General features: G+C 49.7%; 1 protein-coding gene across 5 annotated transcripts in view; it reads right to left on the minus strand.

Moving 5' to 3' along the window:
• The window catches only part of DDC (dopa decarboxylase), a 78,095-nt gene that overhangs the window by 53,709 nt on the left and 7,600 nt on the right, over positions 1-16,786 (minus strand). For 2 of the 5 annotated variants that reach the window (XM_059397189.1, XM_059397192.1), the window contains exons 2-4: positions 16,270-16,318; positions 2,930-3,158; positions 217-330 (exon numbers count right to left, since the gene is read on the minus strand). In XM_059397189.1, the coding sequence (XP_059253172.1) occupies positions 217-330; positions 2,930-3,130 (315 nt within the window). In that variant the 5' untranslated portion in view covers positions 3,131-3,158; positions 16,270-16,318. The remainder of the gene's footprint in view (positions 1-216; positions 331-2,929; positions 3,159-16,269; positions 16,319-16,786) is intronic. The other 3 variants (XM_059397191.1, XM_059397193.1, XM_059397190.1) reach the window with 2 other exon arrangements.

Here is a 16,786-nt window from a genome sequence, read left to right on the forward strand (position 1 = left end):
TTGGGCTTTCTTTTCCTAGAAAGGAGACTTTATCTCATTCTATTTCCCTGAATTCTAAATTCCCTCATGAGACACTCACTCCGAGGCTGAGACCCTCTCTGTCTGCGCAGGTGCCACAGCTACCTGCTCAGGTCCTGTGGGCCCAGGAGCCCTGTCCCCACAGCAGCATGTTCCACCCTTGCCAGAATCCCCCAGGATCCCCCCTGCCGAGCTCACCCAGGAGAAGCCGATGCAGCCGATGGCCCCACACAGTATGTCGGCAAGCAGGGCTGGGTACGAGTTGGCCGTGGGGAAGTAGGCGAAGAAGTAGGGGCTGTGCCAGTGGGTCACCTGTGTGCAGACATCAAGGTGTGAGGGAGCCCCGCCCTGTGTGAGGAGGACCCAGGGGCCCTCCATTGGCCCTCATGGCAGGGGAGGTCCCAGAAGCTGCCCTGTATTTTAAATTCTGGTTAGGTGCCCCCGTCAGAGAGCAAACAGAAGTGGAAATACCATCTCTCCGGGTAGAAGCATGGCTTTCCTAAAACTGCTCTAAAAAAGTAAAATCTGTATTAGAGAAAAAACCAAGTCTGATTTCACAATTGTTCAGCTGGTCTTCCTGCCGCTGACTCACTCTCCTATGCAAGGCATGCCCTCGAGCAACTGCAACTCCATCATCCCCCATATCCCTCCTCTCCTCTGTCTCCACCTGGCTGGAGGGTCCCAGGCTACGGCAGCAGTGGGGCCACACCGGGGTGTTGGGGGAAGTGGGGGTGTCAGGAGCCCAGCCAGCCCACTGGGGGTGGGAGGATCTAGGACTGGGAACATGGGGCTGCCTGGGAAGATCTCAGAGTCTGGGAGGAAGGTGGAGGAGGGGAGAAGGTAGGTAGAGGAGGGGCAGTGCCTGCTTGTTCTATTTGTTCTTGCTGTTGACCAGCCTGTCAGGTGGGGAACAGAAGAAATAAAGCCTTTAAGACACCTTCCGCCCCTAGGGATGGAGGGGTTCTGCCAACGCTCCTCGTTTTCTTAGTCTGGAGAAAAATGCAAATACTTCTTCTGTCATAAACTAGTTACTGATTGTCCATTGGACCCCATGTGGCCCAAAAGACTACTCTGGTTGTGAAGGCAACTCACTGGGAGCTCTCCGAGAACTGGGAGTGGTCCTGGAGACTTAAGACCAGTCCTGCTGCCACCACGGTCATCCGCACCCCAGGCTAAGGTCAGGGACCCTCCTTGGGAGGACCAGGTGCTAGCATGTGCTCCCGGAGCACAGAGTGGGTGGAGGGATGGACACATATTGCAGAAAACCAGGGAGGACCAGGGCATTCAGCCTGGGGTGGGTTCAGGTATGGCCAACAGCTTGTGGGGACTGAGAAGGAGGGAAGAATGGTCTGGAGAGAGCTAGAAGCTCAGCACAGTCCCAGCATGGGCAGCTCAGGCAAGAGAGGCTGCCAGTGGACCTGAGGGGGCATAGGGAATGCCAGGCCCAGTGACCAGGGCTGGTGAGATGCTTTCGGGGGCCCAGAAAATACTTTAATTTCTTTGAAGAATCAGGAGAAAGAAGTAAACATTCAGGTCCAGCAGACAAAATGAATCTAATGCAAATGTTTTTATGTTCATGACAATGCCTTCGTGAATTACAAATTCCCGTATTTCTATGAAGGAAGTGGTCCCCTCACCCTGTCCCCTCCCTGCTTGCCCTGACACCGGGCAAAGGACAACTGGGGGTCCCTGTGTCTTTGCTTTCACTCTGACCTGAAGCTCACACCACGCTCCAGATGGATAGTGACTCTGCACACCTGCAGACAGGAGCCCCGAGAGGTCACCTACTGTCCCCGCAGCCCACCCAGGAACCCCAGGACTCAGGACAGTGCACGCACCAGTGCAGCTGGGACACTGCTAAATGCCCCCTTCTCACTCCACCAGAAATCTTCAAATTCCGTCGTCTCCCACATTCCCCATCATGGAACATGCTTGTGCTGCCCAAATTCCTGTGTGGAAGCCCTAACACACACTGTAATCACATTAGGAGTGGGACCTCTGGGGGCCTTGGCAAGGAGGAGAGGGATGCCCACAGGTGGCCGTCGGCAAGCCAGGCTAAGAATCCTCACCAGGAACCAAATCCACAGGCACATTGATCTCGCATTCCTAATCTCGGGATTATGAGAAGCAAATAAATGTCAGTGGTCCAAGCCACCCAGCCCTGAGTGTTTTGCCACACCCACTACCTGACATTTAACCACACCTCCCCTGGAGGGGCTTAGGGCCTTAGTGCAGAGCAGCTCAGGGTGTTTGCACAACCTCAAAGGCGAGAACAGGAAACCCTTACTTTGCTCCAAGCACAAATGTCAAGGAAAACCCGTGGGAGGTGGAAAGTGAGCAGCTGGTCTGAAAGAGGCACACTGGTCAGGAGGAACAGCCCTGCCCCGGGTCAGTGGCCCTGTGACTCATGACTTCGGATAAAGAGGTCTGCCTCCAAGGACAGAATTTGCAGAGAAGCAGGGAAACGCCCCGCCCCCTCCCTTTCTCAAGTAAAATAAATAATGTCTTCCGGGCAAGCAATTTGCCTTGCTGAACACAAGAATGTTAGGAAGGTGCTTGCTCTATTTTGAGCAAGGAACTTACTTGAAACAAGCCACTAGGGGTGGAAACGAAGTTCCTATGAGGGCTCACGCAAGTACCCCGGGCTCAGAGCGGGACCCGACCTGGGGATCTATGGGGAGAAGCATACTCACTGCCCTGGAAGCCCGCACAATCCGGGGCACAGTCCTGGCTCCGTCACTTACTAGCTGTGTGACCTCAGTCTGATTACCTAGCCTCTCTGGGCTTCAGCTGGCTCGCCAGCAAGGTGGCTGTGAGGACAGGTAGCATGACACGTATGACGTGCCTGATACCCAGTAGGTGCCACCGTAACACTAGCCCTTCTGTTTCGCAGCCTGGGGTCCAGACTTACCCCCGGCATGATTATCTTCTCAACATCATTGAGGATGTCCTCAAATGTGTCAGGCTCCTCGGGGGCAGAGGTGGGGATCAGGGGCCGCAAGTAGCCGGGCTCCACGTCGGGGTAGACCTGGCGCCCCTCAATGCCTTCCAAGTAGTCAGCCACGAAATCCACCATCTCCTTCCCTCTCCTTCGGAATTCACCTGAGTTCATGGTGGCCAGTCTTATTCAGAGGCAGAACCTTCACAGCAAGAGAAAATACATCGGTTAGCAACTATGACAACCTTGCAACTGGACCGGGGCAGTTCCCGGCAAGCTGACTGCTCAGACAGCCTGGTCGGTGATGGAAACACCCAGAACCCAGGTGGGAGCACCTCCTTCCGCGTCTGGATGGGTGGAAACACCACTGGTTTTGGACACACAAACCAAATGCTCATCCTACCATTGGCTGGCTATGCTCATCTTATCCTCTGCATCAGTGAACGGGGCCCCAAGCACTCACTTCTCGTCCTGGTCCATCCCAACCGGCATGACAAGCACCAACCAAGTCCCGCCCTGTTCCTCCATAGCCGCCAGACAGAAACAGGTAAGTGTAACCCTCTGAGCCCCTGTGCCCACGTGAGAACTGAAGGTGACAAAGCCGATTCCTCAGGAAGGTGTGGAGGTGAACTCACATGGTGCGTGTCATGCACTCAAGCCAGAGCCCTGGGTATGTAACCTCCTATCAGCTTGTGTCTGCTTCCATTTGATCCAATCCCACCTGGGACCACAGTCCTGCATGCAACCTGCTTCCCAGACCCAGCCTTTCCCTTTCTTAGGACATCAGGAAGACACAGGTGGTGCCCTGAATACACGGGGCAGTTAGGTTCCATAAAGTCTCCATGGACACCACACTGCCCCCAGGGTAAAGGCAGGGTGAGGATCCTGAATCTCTGGTCACAAATAGGTCAACCAATCAGTACATAATATTGTTGTATTTTTTCAAAGATGCTTTATTTGATATTCATTGATGAAGACTGGACTCATGACCAACTGCACTCTAACTCATGCCAGGGGGCTTCTCTAACACATGTGTTTTCTCCCTAAGGCACAAAATGCCTTGTACATGCAGGACCCCTATAGTGTGCTTCAGATTTTATTTATTTATATAGAGCAGGGGGAGGGACAGAGGGAGAGGAAGAGAGAAGATCTCAAGCAGATTCCCTGCTGTGCGCAGAGCTTGATGTAGGGGTTAGATCCCATGACAATGAGATCACGACTTGAGCCAAAATCAAGAGTCAGATGCTTAAGGGACTGAGTCACCCAGGCACCCCTCTGTGAACCATTTTAAACAGTGAAACTATCAAGACTAACCCGACCATTTGAACACTATGACACTACATAGAGTACTTGTTGACACAGGAAGGTGGGCTATTGCCTTGCTCCACCTCAGATGGAAAGAAGCACAATGAGCCGCTCAAATGTGTTATCGAGTTATACTGTGCACATTGTGAAATGTCAGGAAAGCACCATGAGGATGGATTTTGGGATTACAATTTGAGCACGTAGGTAAATTTGCAGGGAGGAGGTCTGTGAATAATAAGAACTGGCAGTATTTTCGAAACAGGGATCTGAGACAACACAAAGAAACATATTCACCTGGAATCCCACCACTCAGAATTCTGATGCAAAATTCTGTCCCTCCAGAATGCTTCCTGGATTTCTAAGGGACCACTGGGTGCTGAGCAAGGGGCACATTTTTTAATTCCTCCCACAGTTAAAAGCATCATAATTCAGGATTGACTTTTCCATGGCACACGTGCTGGGTGGGGGGTGATTCCACACCTTCTGTACATAGCACAGGTGATGAAGTTGGTATCAGAATGCCAGCACATCTTCTATCAATTCCCACTGTCCATGCAGGGTGTCTATGGATTTTCCTTGTCCTTATTTATGAGATATAAGTTGTTAAAGAGAAATAATTCACCAGACACTTATTATGCACAAGAAGATTTTATTCAAGACTACTGCCATGGGGAAGAGACTGAATTTAGCTCCCAGTGCAACAGGGAAAGGTGGTGGATTTATAGCCAACAGGTAGGGTAAGGAGTAGATGAACATGACTCAGAGTAATTTGGTTTGGGGTCCGGGGTGGGGAAAGAAGACCTCGATTGGATATCAAGGGCAGAGCTTTCCTTGAAGAGCTGGCTGGCGGGATTCTTTGCTAAACTTGGGCTCAGCATGCTGAAGTAAGCATGAATGAAGATGGCTCATGAAAGCAGGACTGAAGTTTGCTCAAGGAGGGCTTCTTGGAGGAGGTGAGCCAGTCTGAGGATGCCTTTCCATGCCTCAGTGTTCTCTCCAGTCTCCAGGATGCTTTCCTCAGAGCACTCCCTGGTATATGAGTTAGACTTTCCTAGGTTGCTTCAAGATCAGCTCTTACCAAACTCTTATCTCCGTGTTATTGTTTGGGGATACATTTTGCATCCAGTGAATGAATGAGTCACAGCGACTGGGACATAAAGTATGGTTCTAAGTTGTAGCAACAGTGAACGCTAAAAACCCATGATCACCTGGAGTCCCTGTTCGCGTTTATAAGCTCAGAGCCAAGGAGAGCTCTGTTTCTCCTCTGGGATATCACAGCCAGACTTTCCAAAGGCTCTTAGAGCCACAAAGCTTTATCTGCATAGCTTCTGGTAAATAATTCCCTGGCTCTGCAGGCTTTGAAACTGATTTTTCATTCAGAGTGACTGATTATTTCCAATTTTGCACAGAGAGTAAATACTTGCTTTTTAAAAACCTCAAGGTATTTCAAGTTGACATGATTCCAATTCAACTAAAACTGCATAGATTTGCAGGTCTTTTTGCTACCTTGCTTTTCACGAAGCAATTTTGCATGCGTGTCCCATGTTAATAAATACTTTTCCAGCATGTGGTTTCTCATTCTTGCTTGTATTTCACAGGTTCCGTGTGCTATAGTCACAATACACTTCAATTGTTGAACATTTGGGTCGGTCCCTGCAGCCTTTGGAGAAAGTGCTGGGGGAGCCCAGTGGCCAACATGTCAGGATTGAAAGCCAAAAGCCTCTGACTCAGATGTTTACTGCTTATACCATCTGACGTCAATCGCCACCATGGCAAACCTGATCTGAAAACAAAATTCGTGGTAGTAATAGCATGATCTCAAAGGACTTTTTGGTGACGATTGAATAGTACCTGGCAACAGCTTTGAACAGTGACATTCAATAAATGTCAGTTATTGGCATTTCTGTAAAACACCGGCAGGTACAATGTACATTTCTGCACACTTTGTTTGGAATTACGGTTTTCTGAAAGGAAGAGCGTTGACCTGTAGTTTCTACGGAACAAAGTCTTATAGAAATACACATTTTTGGTGTTTCAAAGGTGTTTTGGCGGGACATCTGGGGGGCTCAGTAGGCTAAATATCTGCCTTCAGCTCAGGTCCTGATCTCAGAGTCCTGGGTCCATTCCCACATCAGGCTCTCTGCTCAGTGGGGTCTGCTTCTTCCTCTCCCTCTGCTTGCCACCCTCCCTGCTTGTGCATTCTCTCTCCCTTTCTTGTCTGCCAAATAAATAAATAAAATCTTAAAAAAAAAAAAACTGTTTTAAACCCGTCATCATCAAACAAACAAATAAGTAAAGCCCAAGGCCACATCTCTCCCCAGAATTCTAGCTCCCCAGAATGGTCTCCCAGTAGAAATGTATGGCAGTGCTTGGTCTGCTGTGCTGTGGCCAACACTGGGTTTGGGAAACTTCATTTTAAGCTTTACTGGCATCATAGGTATCTATGACTCTGTTTTACTTGGATTAATAGGTTTTAACAGGTTTCTCTATTTCTTTGCCATGTGGATTTCTTTTATGAATTGCTTGTCTCCTGCTTTTATTTAATTGCGAAAACTCTCCTGTAACAGCCATTATGTCTGTGATGTATTCTGCAGACGTTTTCTTCGTTTTTTTTGTTGTTGTTGTTGTTTAACCCGATTTTATTGACAATTTTCTTCAGATCTATAAGAATTTCAGCTTTTATGTAGTCGGATATCATGAGCTTTTCCTTTATGAGTTGTACCACGGGAACAACTGTAAAAATGCCCTGTGGAGGGGGCACTGGGGTGGTACAGTCCGTTGAGCATCTGACTCTTGGTTTTGGCTCAGGTCGTGATCTTGGGGTTCTGAGATCAAGCCCTGTGCCGGGCTCCATTTTCAGCCCAGAGTCTGCTGTGTTTCTCTCTCCCTCTGTTCCCTCCCACTGTGCTCTCCTTCTAAAATAAATAAAATAAGTCTTTAAAAAACTGCCCTATGGAGTAAATATTCGGATGAGCTCTATGTGCCCTGCTGTGGGTTAGCCCGGAAACTAGCAGAAGACCCAGCGTGAGAAAGTTGGGCAGAATTAAGAAGGACACTTTGCTTCCCGGAGAATCGGCGGCCCCCTTCTACCAGGAACAACCTAGCATGGACGGCCACACGGGGGGCCCCAGGGAAAATGGACAGACACATCAACTCACCCTCTGAAGAAATATTCCCCAATTGTAAGATGACACCAGCTCGTTATGTTCCCGTCACTCTGCCCTCGTTCTGCCTTTAATTTGCCTATTGTTTCCCATAAAGACCTTTGCAGAAGGCTCTTAAAGAGGGCGAAGCCCCAGAGAATCTCATGCTCATTTTGTAGCTGGTTGATATCTCATGCCCCCAAGCTGGGCAAATATTGGCTGGAATATGCAGACAGTGATAAAGTCTGTGATTGATGTCCCCCCACGCCCCCCCACCCCAAGCTTCTGAAGACATGATCTGATCACTGGGCAGGCCAGTCCCTGTGATCTTCTTGCCACGGCTGTCATGACTCGTGGGTGCTGGGACCCCAGCTCGACCCAGACCTCTGCACCCCAAGCAATCCACCTGCTTCTCAGTCAGTGCCGGGCAGGAAACAGCTCCGGCCCACAATCTCAGACAGGTCTGAATGCCCCTGCACCCCCTCGTTCCTCCTGCCTGGCCCAGGGCTTGTTTGGTTTTGTGACGTTCTCTGCTAACTGGGCCTTCTCCATGCTGAGTCCTCAACTGTTGATTTTTGCTTCACAGCGTCAAGCACTGACCCAGGACCATACTGAGCACCTCAAATATTTGCTCACTGAGAGAGATGAATGAGTGGGTGTATGAATGGATGAACAGAACATCAGATCCTGTAAACATTTTGTTTCTGAAATATGCTCTATTATACCTGTTTCTTTACTTTTAAGACAGTTGTAACTACAAGACCATCCCATATCTGCCACAGGAAAAGCCACAAGAGACATGGGTCCTGGGGCAACTGGGTGGCTCAGTCCGTGAAGCATCTGCCTTCAGCTCACGTCATGATCCCAGGGTCCTGGGATCAAGCTCTGCATCCAGCTCCCTGCTCAGTGGGGAACTGCTTCTCCCTCTGCCTGCCACTCCCCCTGCTTGTGCTCTCTCTTTTTCTCAAATAAATAAAGAAAAAAAATTTTTTAAAAGAGAGAAAATGGTCCCCTCGGAACTCTGACCCACCCCCACCGGGGCCCCACCTGTTTAGTTCATGCTGAGTCTCTGGTCCTCCAGCCTCACTATCGACTCAGGGCCCCCAGCCTAGACCCTCAGTGTTCACCTTGGACTTGAACTTCCCTCTCCTCTGGCTCCAGCGGTACCCCCAGAGCCTGAACCAAACTAGCCACAGTGGTTTGGCCAGAACCCAAGCCAGGCCCTAGATCATATCTCATAGATTGTGAATGTCAGGGGGCTGAGCTTCTATGGGACCTCAGTGATGACACAGCTGAACTGGCAGGACCAACCAAGACCACAAATTGGGTGTCAGGGAATGGGAGTGGGAAGTCAGTCCCTCTGGGAAGGTCGGGGACCCACTGCAAGGTTCTGCTCTAAACCTGTCTGTGGTCCTGCTTGCCAGGGCTCAGCAGCCAAGGTCTTGCTCAAATCCTGGGACCCTGAACACTGCAGCCTTTCCTGGCCTTCCTCTTCTAACTTGATAAAAAAAAAAGTGCTTACATTTTTTATACACTATCCCAGGAAAAACGAAACATAATTAGAATTCAAAACACGCTTCTCCCCTGAGGACGGAGACCTGTCTCTTTTCCTCCAGCATATCAGTCTCAATCTAGGCATAAAAGTAACTGTACAGATTTTCCCCCGGATCACCTGGTTTCTTGATGAACATTTCCTCTGTGGGTGAAAAGCATAAATAACCCCAACATGAGAAATGCTTCTAATCCAGACCATGAGGAAGCTTCTAGCAATGGGGTCCTTCTGACAGCAAGAGTGGCACGCTCTCAGCTTACCTTGAAGGAAAGCCCTGTGCTGTTCCATAACTCGAAAGACTCCAGTTAATGAGTCATTCAGGAGCTTTATGTCATTTAAATTAATGTTTTCCTCAATGACTGTGTAGTGTGCAAAGGATCCCAACAAGGCCCCGAGAGGCCATACAGGCAGGGGCATGGCCATCTCTTTAGTGGGAATGGGCCTGAGGCCCATCCTTGCCCTTTCTGACACTCCCTCTCAGCCCCGCGCCAAGGTGCCTTGTGAAAATGCCCACCTCTAAACACTCTGGAGAGATTAAATGGGATAAGGATGTAAGTGCCCCTCAGAGTTGACATTCAGGTAAAAGTTTTTATTAAAACTAGGGGAAATGGTATGTGTGGAGGGGTGGGGGGCAGCGGCAGAGAGGGCAGAAGGAATATACGGAAACTCCCTGAACTTCCTCCTCAATTCTCCTGCAACCCTAAAAACAGTCTATTTTTTCTAAATAAAAATAAATGTATTAACTGAGCAAAAGTACTTCATTTTGTGGGGTAGGAGAGCCAGCAGCGACGGCTCCCCCCTCTCTTTTGATGAAACATGATTTCACCTTTTTCTCCAACTACGGTTCTCAAAATCATCTAGAGAACATTCCATTACAAAATGGAAATCCCACTGGATGGCAAACACAGCTTCTTTTCTTTTCATTTTTTTAAAATTTAATTTAATTAACATACAGTGTATTGTTAGTTTCAGAGATAGAGTTTAGTAATTCATCAGTTGCCTATAACATCCAGTGCTCATTCCATCACGTGCCATCCTTCATGCCCACAAGAGGAAATTTGGAAGGACCACAAATACGTGGAGGTTAAAGAGCAACGTACTAAAGAATGAATGGGACAACCAGTAAAGAAGAATTTTAAAAAAAATCATGGAGGCAAATGAAAATGAAAACACAACAGATCAGAACCTTTGGGGTACAGCAGAGGCAGCCCTAAGAGGGTAGTACATGGCAATACAAACCTTTCTCAAGAAACAAGAGAGATCTCAAATATGCAACCTAACCGCACACCTAAAGGAGCAGAGAAAGAACAGCAAATAAAGCCCACATCCAGCAGGGGAAGAGAAATAATAAAGATCAGAGCAGAAATCAATGAAACAGAAACCTAAAGAACAGTAGAACAGATCAATGAAACTAGGAGTTGGCTCTTTAAAATAATTAATAAGATCAATAAGCCTTGGGCCAGAGTTATCAAAAAGGGTAAAGAGAAGGAGGGAGAGAGAGAGAGAAAGCACCCAAATAAGTAAAAGCACAAATGAAAGAGGAGAGATCACAACCAACGCCAAAGAAACACAAACAATTACAAGAATATATTATAAGCAAATATATGCCAACAAATTCAGCAATCTGGAAGAAATGGGTGCATTCCTAGATACATTCCTAAACTACGAAAACTGAATAGGAAGAAATAGAAAGAAGAAATAGAAATAGAAAATCTGAACAGACCCAGAACCAGCAAAGAAATTAAAGCAGTCATCAAAAATCTTGCAGCTTCTTTTTGATCCCTGGCACTCTGGGCTGTGCTCAAGGATGCATCAGATTGTGCAGTGAGAGGTGGGTACAGGACTGGGGCAGGGCTTAGGGCTCAGACCGACTTTCCTACAACTGCTCCTTTTGGAGTCCCCAATTCGGAGCTTTTGCTCTACATGCTTAGCCCCACACTCCTCCAGAAAGCTGTCTTAACAAGTCAAGTCTTGCATGAAGACATCATGTCATCATGGCCCTCCACACGCAAGCTCTACAAGCTACCAAGAAACTCCATAGACTCACTCGGGTAGGAGGAGAAGCCACCAGAGTGGGTGTTCCCAGGAGGCGGTGCACACACAGGAGGGAGTGTAGACTCTAAATTCAGAGTCCTGGATTTGCACCTTATCTTCACTGCTGATTAACTGGGTAATTTATGGTAAGACAGGAAGGCCAGTTAACCCCTCAGAGCCTCCATGCCCATTCCCACCCAGACAAGAGGGACATGGGGAGCAGACCGTGCTCCACGAGACAGGATCCACATCATTTGCGCAAAGCAGAGACCTGGTTAGGCTTGCCCAGACAGAGCTGGCACAGGGAGGAGCCTCAGCCAGTGTCACAACGGAGGTGGATACCTCTGTCCTCCAACCTCCCACCAGTGCCTCTCACTGGCCAAACTTACAGGATCCAGGTGCCTGGGAGCGGGGGTCAGGAGGGAAGGGGCAAGACTAGAAATACAAGATGGGCTTTCCAATGCATTTAAAGCTTTGTTATGCCCGAGCAATTGCCACCCTAATTTAACAGGTGGGAAATCTAAAATGTTAGGGCCCAGGGATGTCAGGGCCCTTCCCAAATGTGAAGCGAGTGGTGACAAAGCTTCGGGGCACCGTGTCCTTCACGCCAAAGCACCCTTCCCTGTAGCTCCAATAATTACGGCAGGTGCCTCATTTTACCCACATACCACTGTCTTCCACTCAGTTAATTTCACGTATACTGGGGTGTCCTTGTTGAAATAGGGACTCTCTTCGGTCAGCACAGATGTTAGCTCACAGTACCATGTGAACCTCGTGGCATGTACTGTTATTGTTGTTGTTTTAAGATTATATTTATTTATTTATGACAGAGAAGAAGAGAGAGAGAGATTGAACAAGCAGTGGGAGTGGTAGGAAGAAGGAGAGGGAGAAGTAGGCTCCCTGCTCAGCGGGAGGGATCCCTGGGATCATGGCCTGGGCCGAAGGCAGATGCTTCACCGACTGGGCCCCCCCAAGCATCCCTCATGGCATATATTCTTATTAATCTTTGTAATAACCTTGTTAGGACCATTACCATCCCCTCGAACCAATGGAAAGCCTTGGCACTGAGAGGCTAGGGACACAGCTGGACCCTGCCCCCTGGCCTCGCCCCTCCTGAGTGTAATGGACTCAAGCACAGGTTTGGCACATCCCCGACAACCGTGGCCTGGGTATGGGTTGACAAACCCTGAGAAAGAACTAAATTCAGGAAACCGGTCTCCCCCTGAGTGGCCAGTGAAGAGCTCCCGGATGCCCCCTAGAGGCGGTATAGGTCCAGGCAGCTTCCACAGGGCCTCTGGGGGCTCAGCCAGGGGTCACCACCTAAGGGAACACAAGGGGCTGGCTCCAGCTATTTGCTGCAGGCGTGCCTGTGGCCAAGCCACCTGACCTCTCCACACCCCCACCCCCGGCCTGGAAGATGGACATTATACTGAGGATTCTAAACAAGATGCATAACCATTAACCTGTAAGCATATGAGCTGATGGGCCCGGGGGTTCTACCCGGTCAGTGCTGGACACCCAGGAAGCCTCCTCCCATCTGGCCAGCTTGGCCGGCCTCCGAGGGCTATCTGGCCCTGCTACACTGCACAGAATCAGATCTGAGCCTGTAGTTGCCCAGGACTATGCTCTACCTCTTGGCCGCCACCGGGAGTAGAAAAAACGTGCCTCTGGGATCAGAGTAGGCAGAAGGGCTTGAATCCTGGCTCTGCTCCAGGAGGCTGTCTGCTTCCTCCCCAGTACACCGGGCAGAGAGATGCTGCAGGCAGAAAGCCCCCCAGACTCCAAGGCTGTGTGCAGCTGTCCTTCGTTGCTACTGATGTTGGGAAATCATCACGTTATAACTCAGTCCTGTTCCCGCTGGGTCATCTGGCGACGACAGAACCCCAGGGCAGTGCAAGGCAAACAGGAGGATATCCCTGCCAGGGACAAAGATCGAGCCTCAGTGTTTTCCTGGTTGACCGTTCTCATGGGCAGAACCCACAGAGAAATCTGTGTCACAGTTTCTCTTTTACTCCCATGGGGACAGACTGCTGCTTCTGCCCGCCTCCCTGCAAAACGTATCCTGACACGTGAAGCTGCCTGGGAAGTTGATACCTGCAGCAATTTCAGAAGAAAAATATGGGGGCAGCCAACTTGTTGATATTATTCTGATTTACACCTGGCCTTGGACAATTTGGACAGTGGTTACCAAGGTATGTGTATTATTTGGTTCCTCTTTTTTTCACTTATGCTTCACATGGCCCAATTACAGCAAGCAACATTGTATTCACAGAGCATACACATGTACCCTTACTAACACCTGCTGGGCAAACTTCCCAGGTCCCAGGTCGCCTGTCCTTCATCGGCTGCGGCCGTCGTGAGCCACGTTGCTTGGTTTTCCTATAGAATTCGTCCCTCAGACATGTCAATTCCCCAATGGGATTAAGAGGTGTAAGGTTTGCTGTTCTTTTGCACGCTGTCTGTTTCTTTCCAGAAGAACAGGGATGACACAAACATGTCACCCACCCCTCGGCACAGCAAGCATGAACACCCCATCTCTGCTGGCTTTTATCATTGGCTCACACTTTACATTTAAACTTCTTTTCAATCAAAATTGAAAATTTAAAAATTTTTATCACTTTCCTTTGTCTTTGCTATTCTGAAAAGTTTGTACGAGAACCATCCAGCCATTCTGATTTTTAATGTCGCCCCTCCCATTTCCAATTAATTCTATTCTCTTCCAGAAGACAGTTTCCTGGCATGGAAAGCCTCTCTCCTCGCCCTTAAAATGCTCACCCCCTTTCTCTTGATCTCTCATAGTCACATTAATAGGTCACAAAAGGCCACCACCAGCTGCCTTTTCCATAGACTCGAGATATTAAATTATGTTCTAGTTGGTTGCTTTCTTCTTAATAGCAGTCACGCCTGTGGCTAACTCACATATTGATTTATCATTTTTCCCAAATATACAACACCTGCCATCAGGAGTCTGGTTAGTTGGCTTTGGCCCAGTCTTCGGGGAGTCTCCGTTTTTTTTTTTTGTTTTTTTGTTTTTTTGTTTTTTTTTTTTTTTTGTTTTGTTTTGTTTTTTTTTCACAAATCAGGTCAGTGGTAAATATTGACTACGGACTCCCTCTTGCTCCTTGGAGGGGGTTGCTGGTCTGTCCCCAGTGTCGTTAAAAAAAAAAAAAATCTGTGTTTGAGGCTTCCCCAAGTCAGACCTCAAGCACACGCTGACCCAGGATTGTCATATTCTATTGTCAGAAAAAGCAGATGAGTCACTGCTGCCTAATTTCTGCGAGGCTTGTTGTGTGCCCTATCTCATTTACTGTCTCAACAACCCAGCCCGTGAGTATGATTATCGTCGTCTGACCAAGCTTCAGAGGCGCTGGTGCCCTGACCCAGGCTATACAACCAGGAACAGGAGCACTGGGGGCTGGTGCTACGTTGTGGAGGCTGAAGTCAGCCTTCTCTCCTGACAGCTGTGGCCAGTGGCCATGGGCTCCTGAGCCACCTGCTGCCAGAGGAGGCTCTGGTCTGGGCTGGAGAGGCAGCGCGTGCCACCCAGAGTGTGGTCTGGGCACTGCCCTTTCACCACACGCTGGAGCAGGTACACAGGGGACAGCTCTGATCTGAGCCCCAACCTGGGCAGAGACGGGCAGAGGCTGGACCAACTTCACGGTCCTCTGTGGCCCAGGAGAAGTGCTTCCACCACCTCCTCCAAACCCAGGCAAATGCTGAAATCGTTACCCTACACAGGGCAGTGGTGTCCTCCCCATCTTCACGCCAGCCTTGCAAAGTAGCAATACTATCCCCACCCTAGAAATGAGGCAATGGGCTCAGGGAAGCAGGTGGCTGGTCTCAGCCCACATGGCTACAGGCAGTTTCTCTGGTGGGTTTGTGCCCTTGGAACATCAGACCGGGTCTGCTGAGGTCCGGTGCCTGTACTCTGCCCCCTGATGCCCTGAGCATCGCCTCCCAGAAATGCTAATGAGCAACTCGAGACACTTCACAACCTCTTTAATGTACAAAGCCTAATTTTCCTGGAGTCTTTCCCCAAACTTGCCACCAGACTCAGTTTCTAAGGTTACAGGGTAAAACCTTCAGAATGATGCACATCCTTGAGAGGAGAAAACAGATGTAAATAAATTCTCCAGCTATTTATCTGATTTGTAAGGGTTTGGAAGGGTTTTTTTTTTTTTAATTATTTTCACCAAATTGGCTGTGCACAGATGCACCCCCAGCTCATGTCCAGAAGAGAGAAAGAGGCTGCGGTAAAGGACACAAACTTGCTCCTTTACAGAACCATCCCGACACTCATCCTGTCAGAACTGTTCCAGGATGTCTGCTGTATCTGCTGGGGAACCGCACCCCCCCACACCTCAGGCAGAGAGGATCTGTTTGTCTCTCCAGCAGCGTGGAAAACCCAAAGAGGCCAGCTTTGATGCTGTAACTGGCACCTTTGCTATGGGTTTTGTTTCAGAACAAAAAATGCTGCCCATTTGGAGGAGAAACCAAGGGGAAGAACCCAGCTCTCAGAGCTTTTGACAGAGAAATAGGATTAGGGAGGAAAACCTGGATCACTTTCTTGAACTTCCCTTGGAAACTGGAGAAAACAATATTCCCCGGGACAGGGAAGCACTGGGCAGCATTTCACCCCCCCCTCTGACAATCCCACCTGCTGGTGACTGGCTTGTTAATACCATAGCTCTCATTATTGACCACCTACTGTGTGCCCCGCCCCTTACAAACATCAGAACAGGTATTTATAACCATCTTGTAGGAGAACTGTTGGCTCTCCTGTACACGGAGGGCAGGAGCCCTGGCAGGGGACATGCAGTGCCCTCCAAGCAGCCTGGGTCCACCTGGTTCCTAGCCACCTCCTTTCCCACCCCATCTCCTGGCCTCCCTGGGCTCCGGATGCACCAGGCACCAGCCTGGAAGCTCCTTTCTACTCGCTTTGTTATGTTGCTATTGTGGCTCAGAGAACACAGGCAAAAAAAAAAAAAAAAAAAAAAAAAAAGTCAGAAGTTTCTGCTTCTTTCCCTGACTTGTTGCTTAGAGACACACAAAAAGACAGGTGACTTGGGTTGGCACCTACGTTTGCAAAAAGTTCCTATCGTGTGCCCACCAGCCCGCAGCAGGATGCCGAGCCATCCTAAACCAGCTGGAGGAAAACCGCTAGCTGAAAGCAACAGGTAAACCTCTGGTCCCCAGACCCCAGGGCCACAGCCATCCAGGAGCTGGACTGTCCAGTGGGGCTGGTCCCCCGGCCTACAAGGACAAGGAGCAGTACTCACAGGCAGCCCCGCGGTGCTTGCTCGCTCCTCTCTCTTCTCTCTCCTCTCCCTGTGACAGTTAAAGACACAGAGGATGTGATTGCCATTTATATAGACAGTGTCCGCCTCCCCAAAGCCAATCAGAGCGGTTTGTTCTGCTCATTTCCCCGGCAGCAGCATCTCCCACCTCCCGCCCTCCTGCTCCTCACCCCGGACTCAAGGGCCGGGTGGGGGCAGAGCAGGACCACGGAGACAGTGGAGACTGCAGGTGGGGGGGGCAGGGAATGGGGGGCAGAGGGAAAAGGCCACAGAGAAAGGGCTGTGTTTCTCCAGAGCTCTGCGCAGGACCCAGATGCGCGGAGACCTTCAGGGCAAACTCGGAGCAGCAGCAGAGCGTCCTGGCTTGTCAAGGAGGAAGGACCAGCGTGGCATAGCAAGCAAGGAGGACTCTCTCGGCCAGCCCCGGCCGTCAGAGCCCGCTGCCTGCCCCGGCCGTCAGAGCCCGCTGCCTGCCCCGGCCGTCAGAGCCCGCTGCCTG

The sequence above is a fragment of the Mustela nigripes genome, chromosome 4 (assembly GCF_022355385.1).
Source record: "Mustela nigripes isolate SB6536 chromosome 4, MUSNIG.SB6536, whole genome shotgun sequence".
Classification (NCBI taxonomy): Eukaryota; Metazoa; Chordata; class Mammalia; order Carnivora; family Mustelidae; genus Mustela; species Mustela nigripes.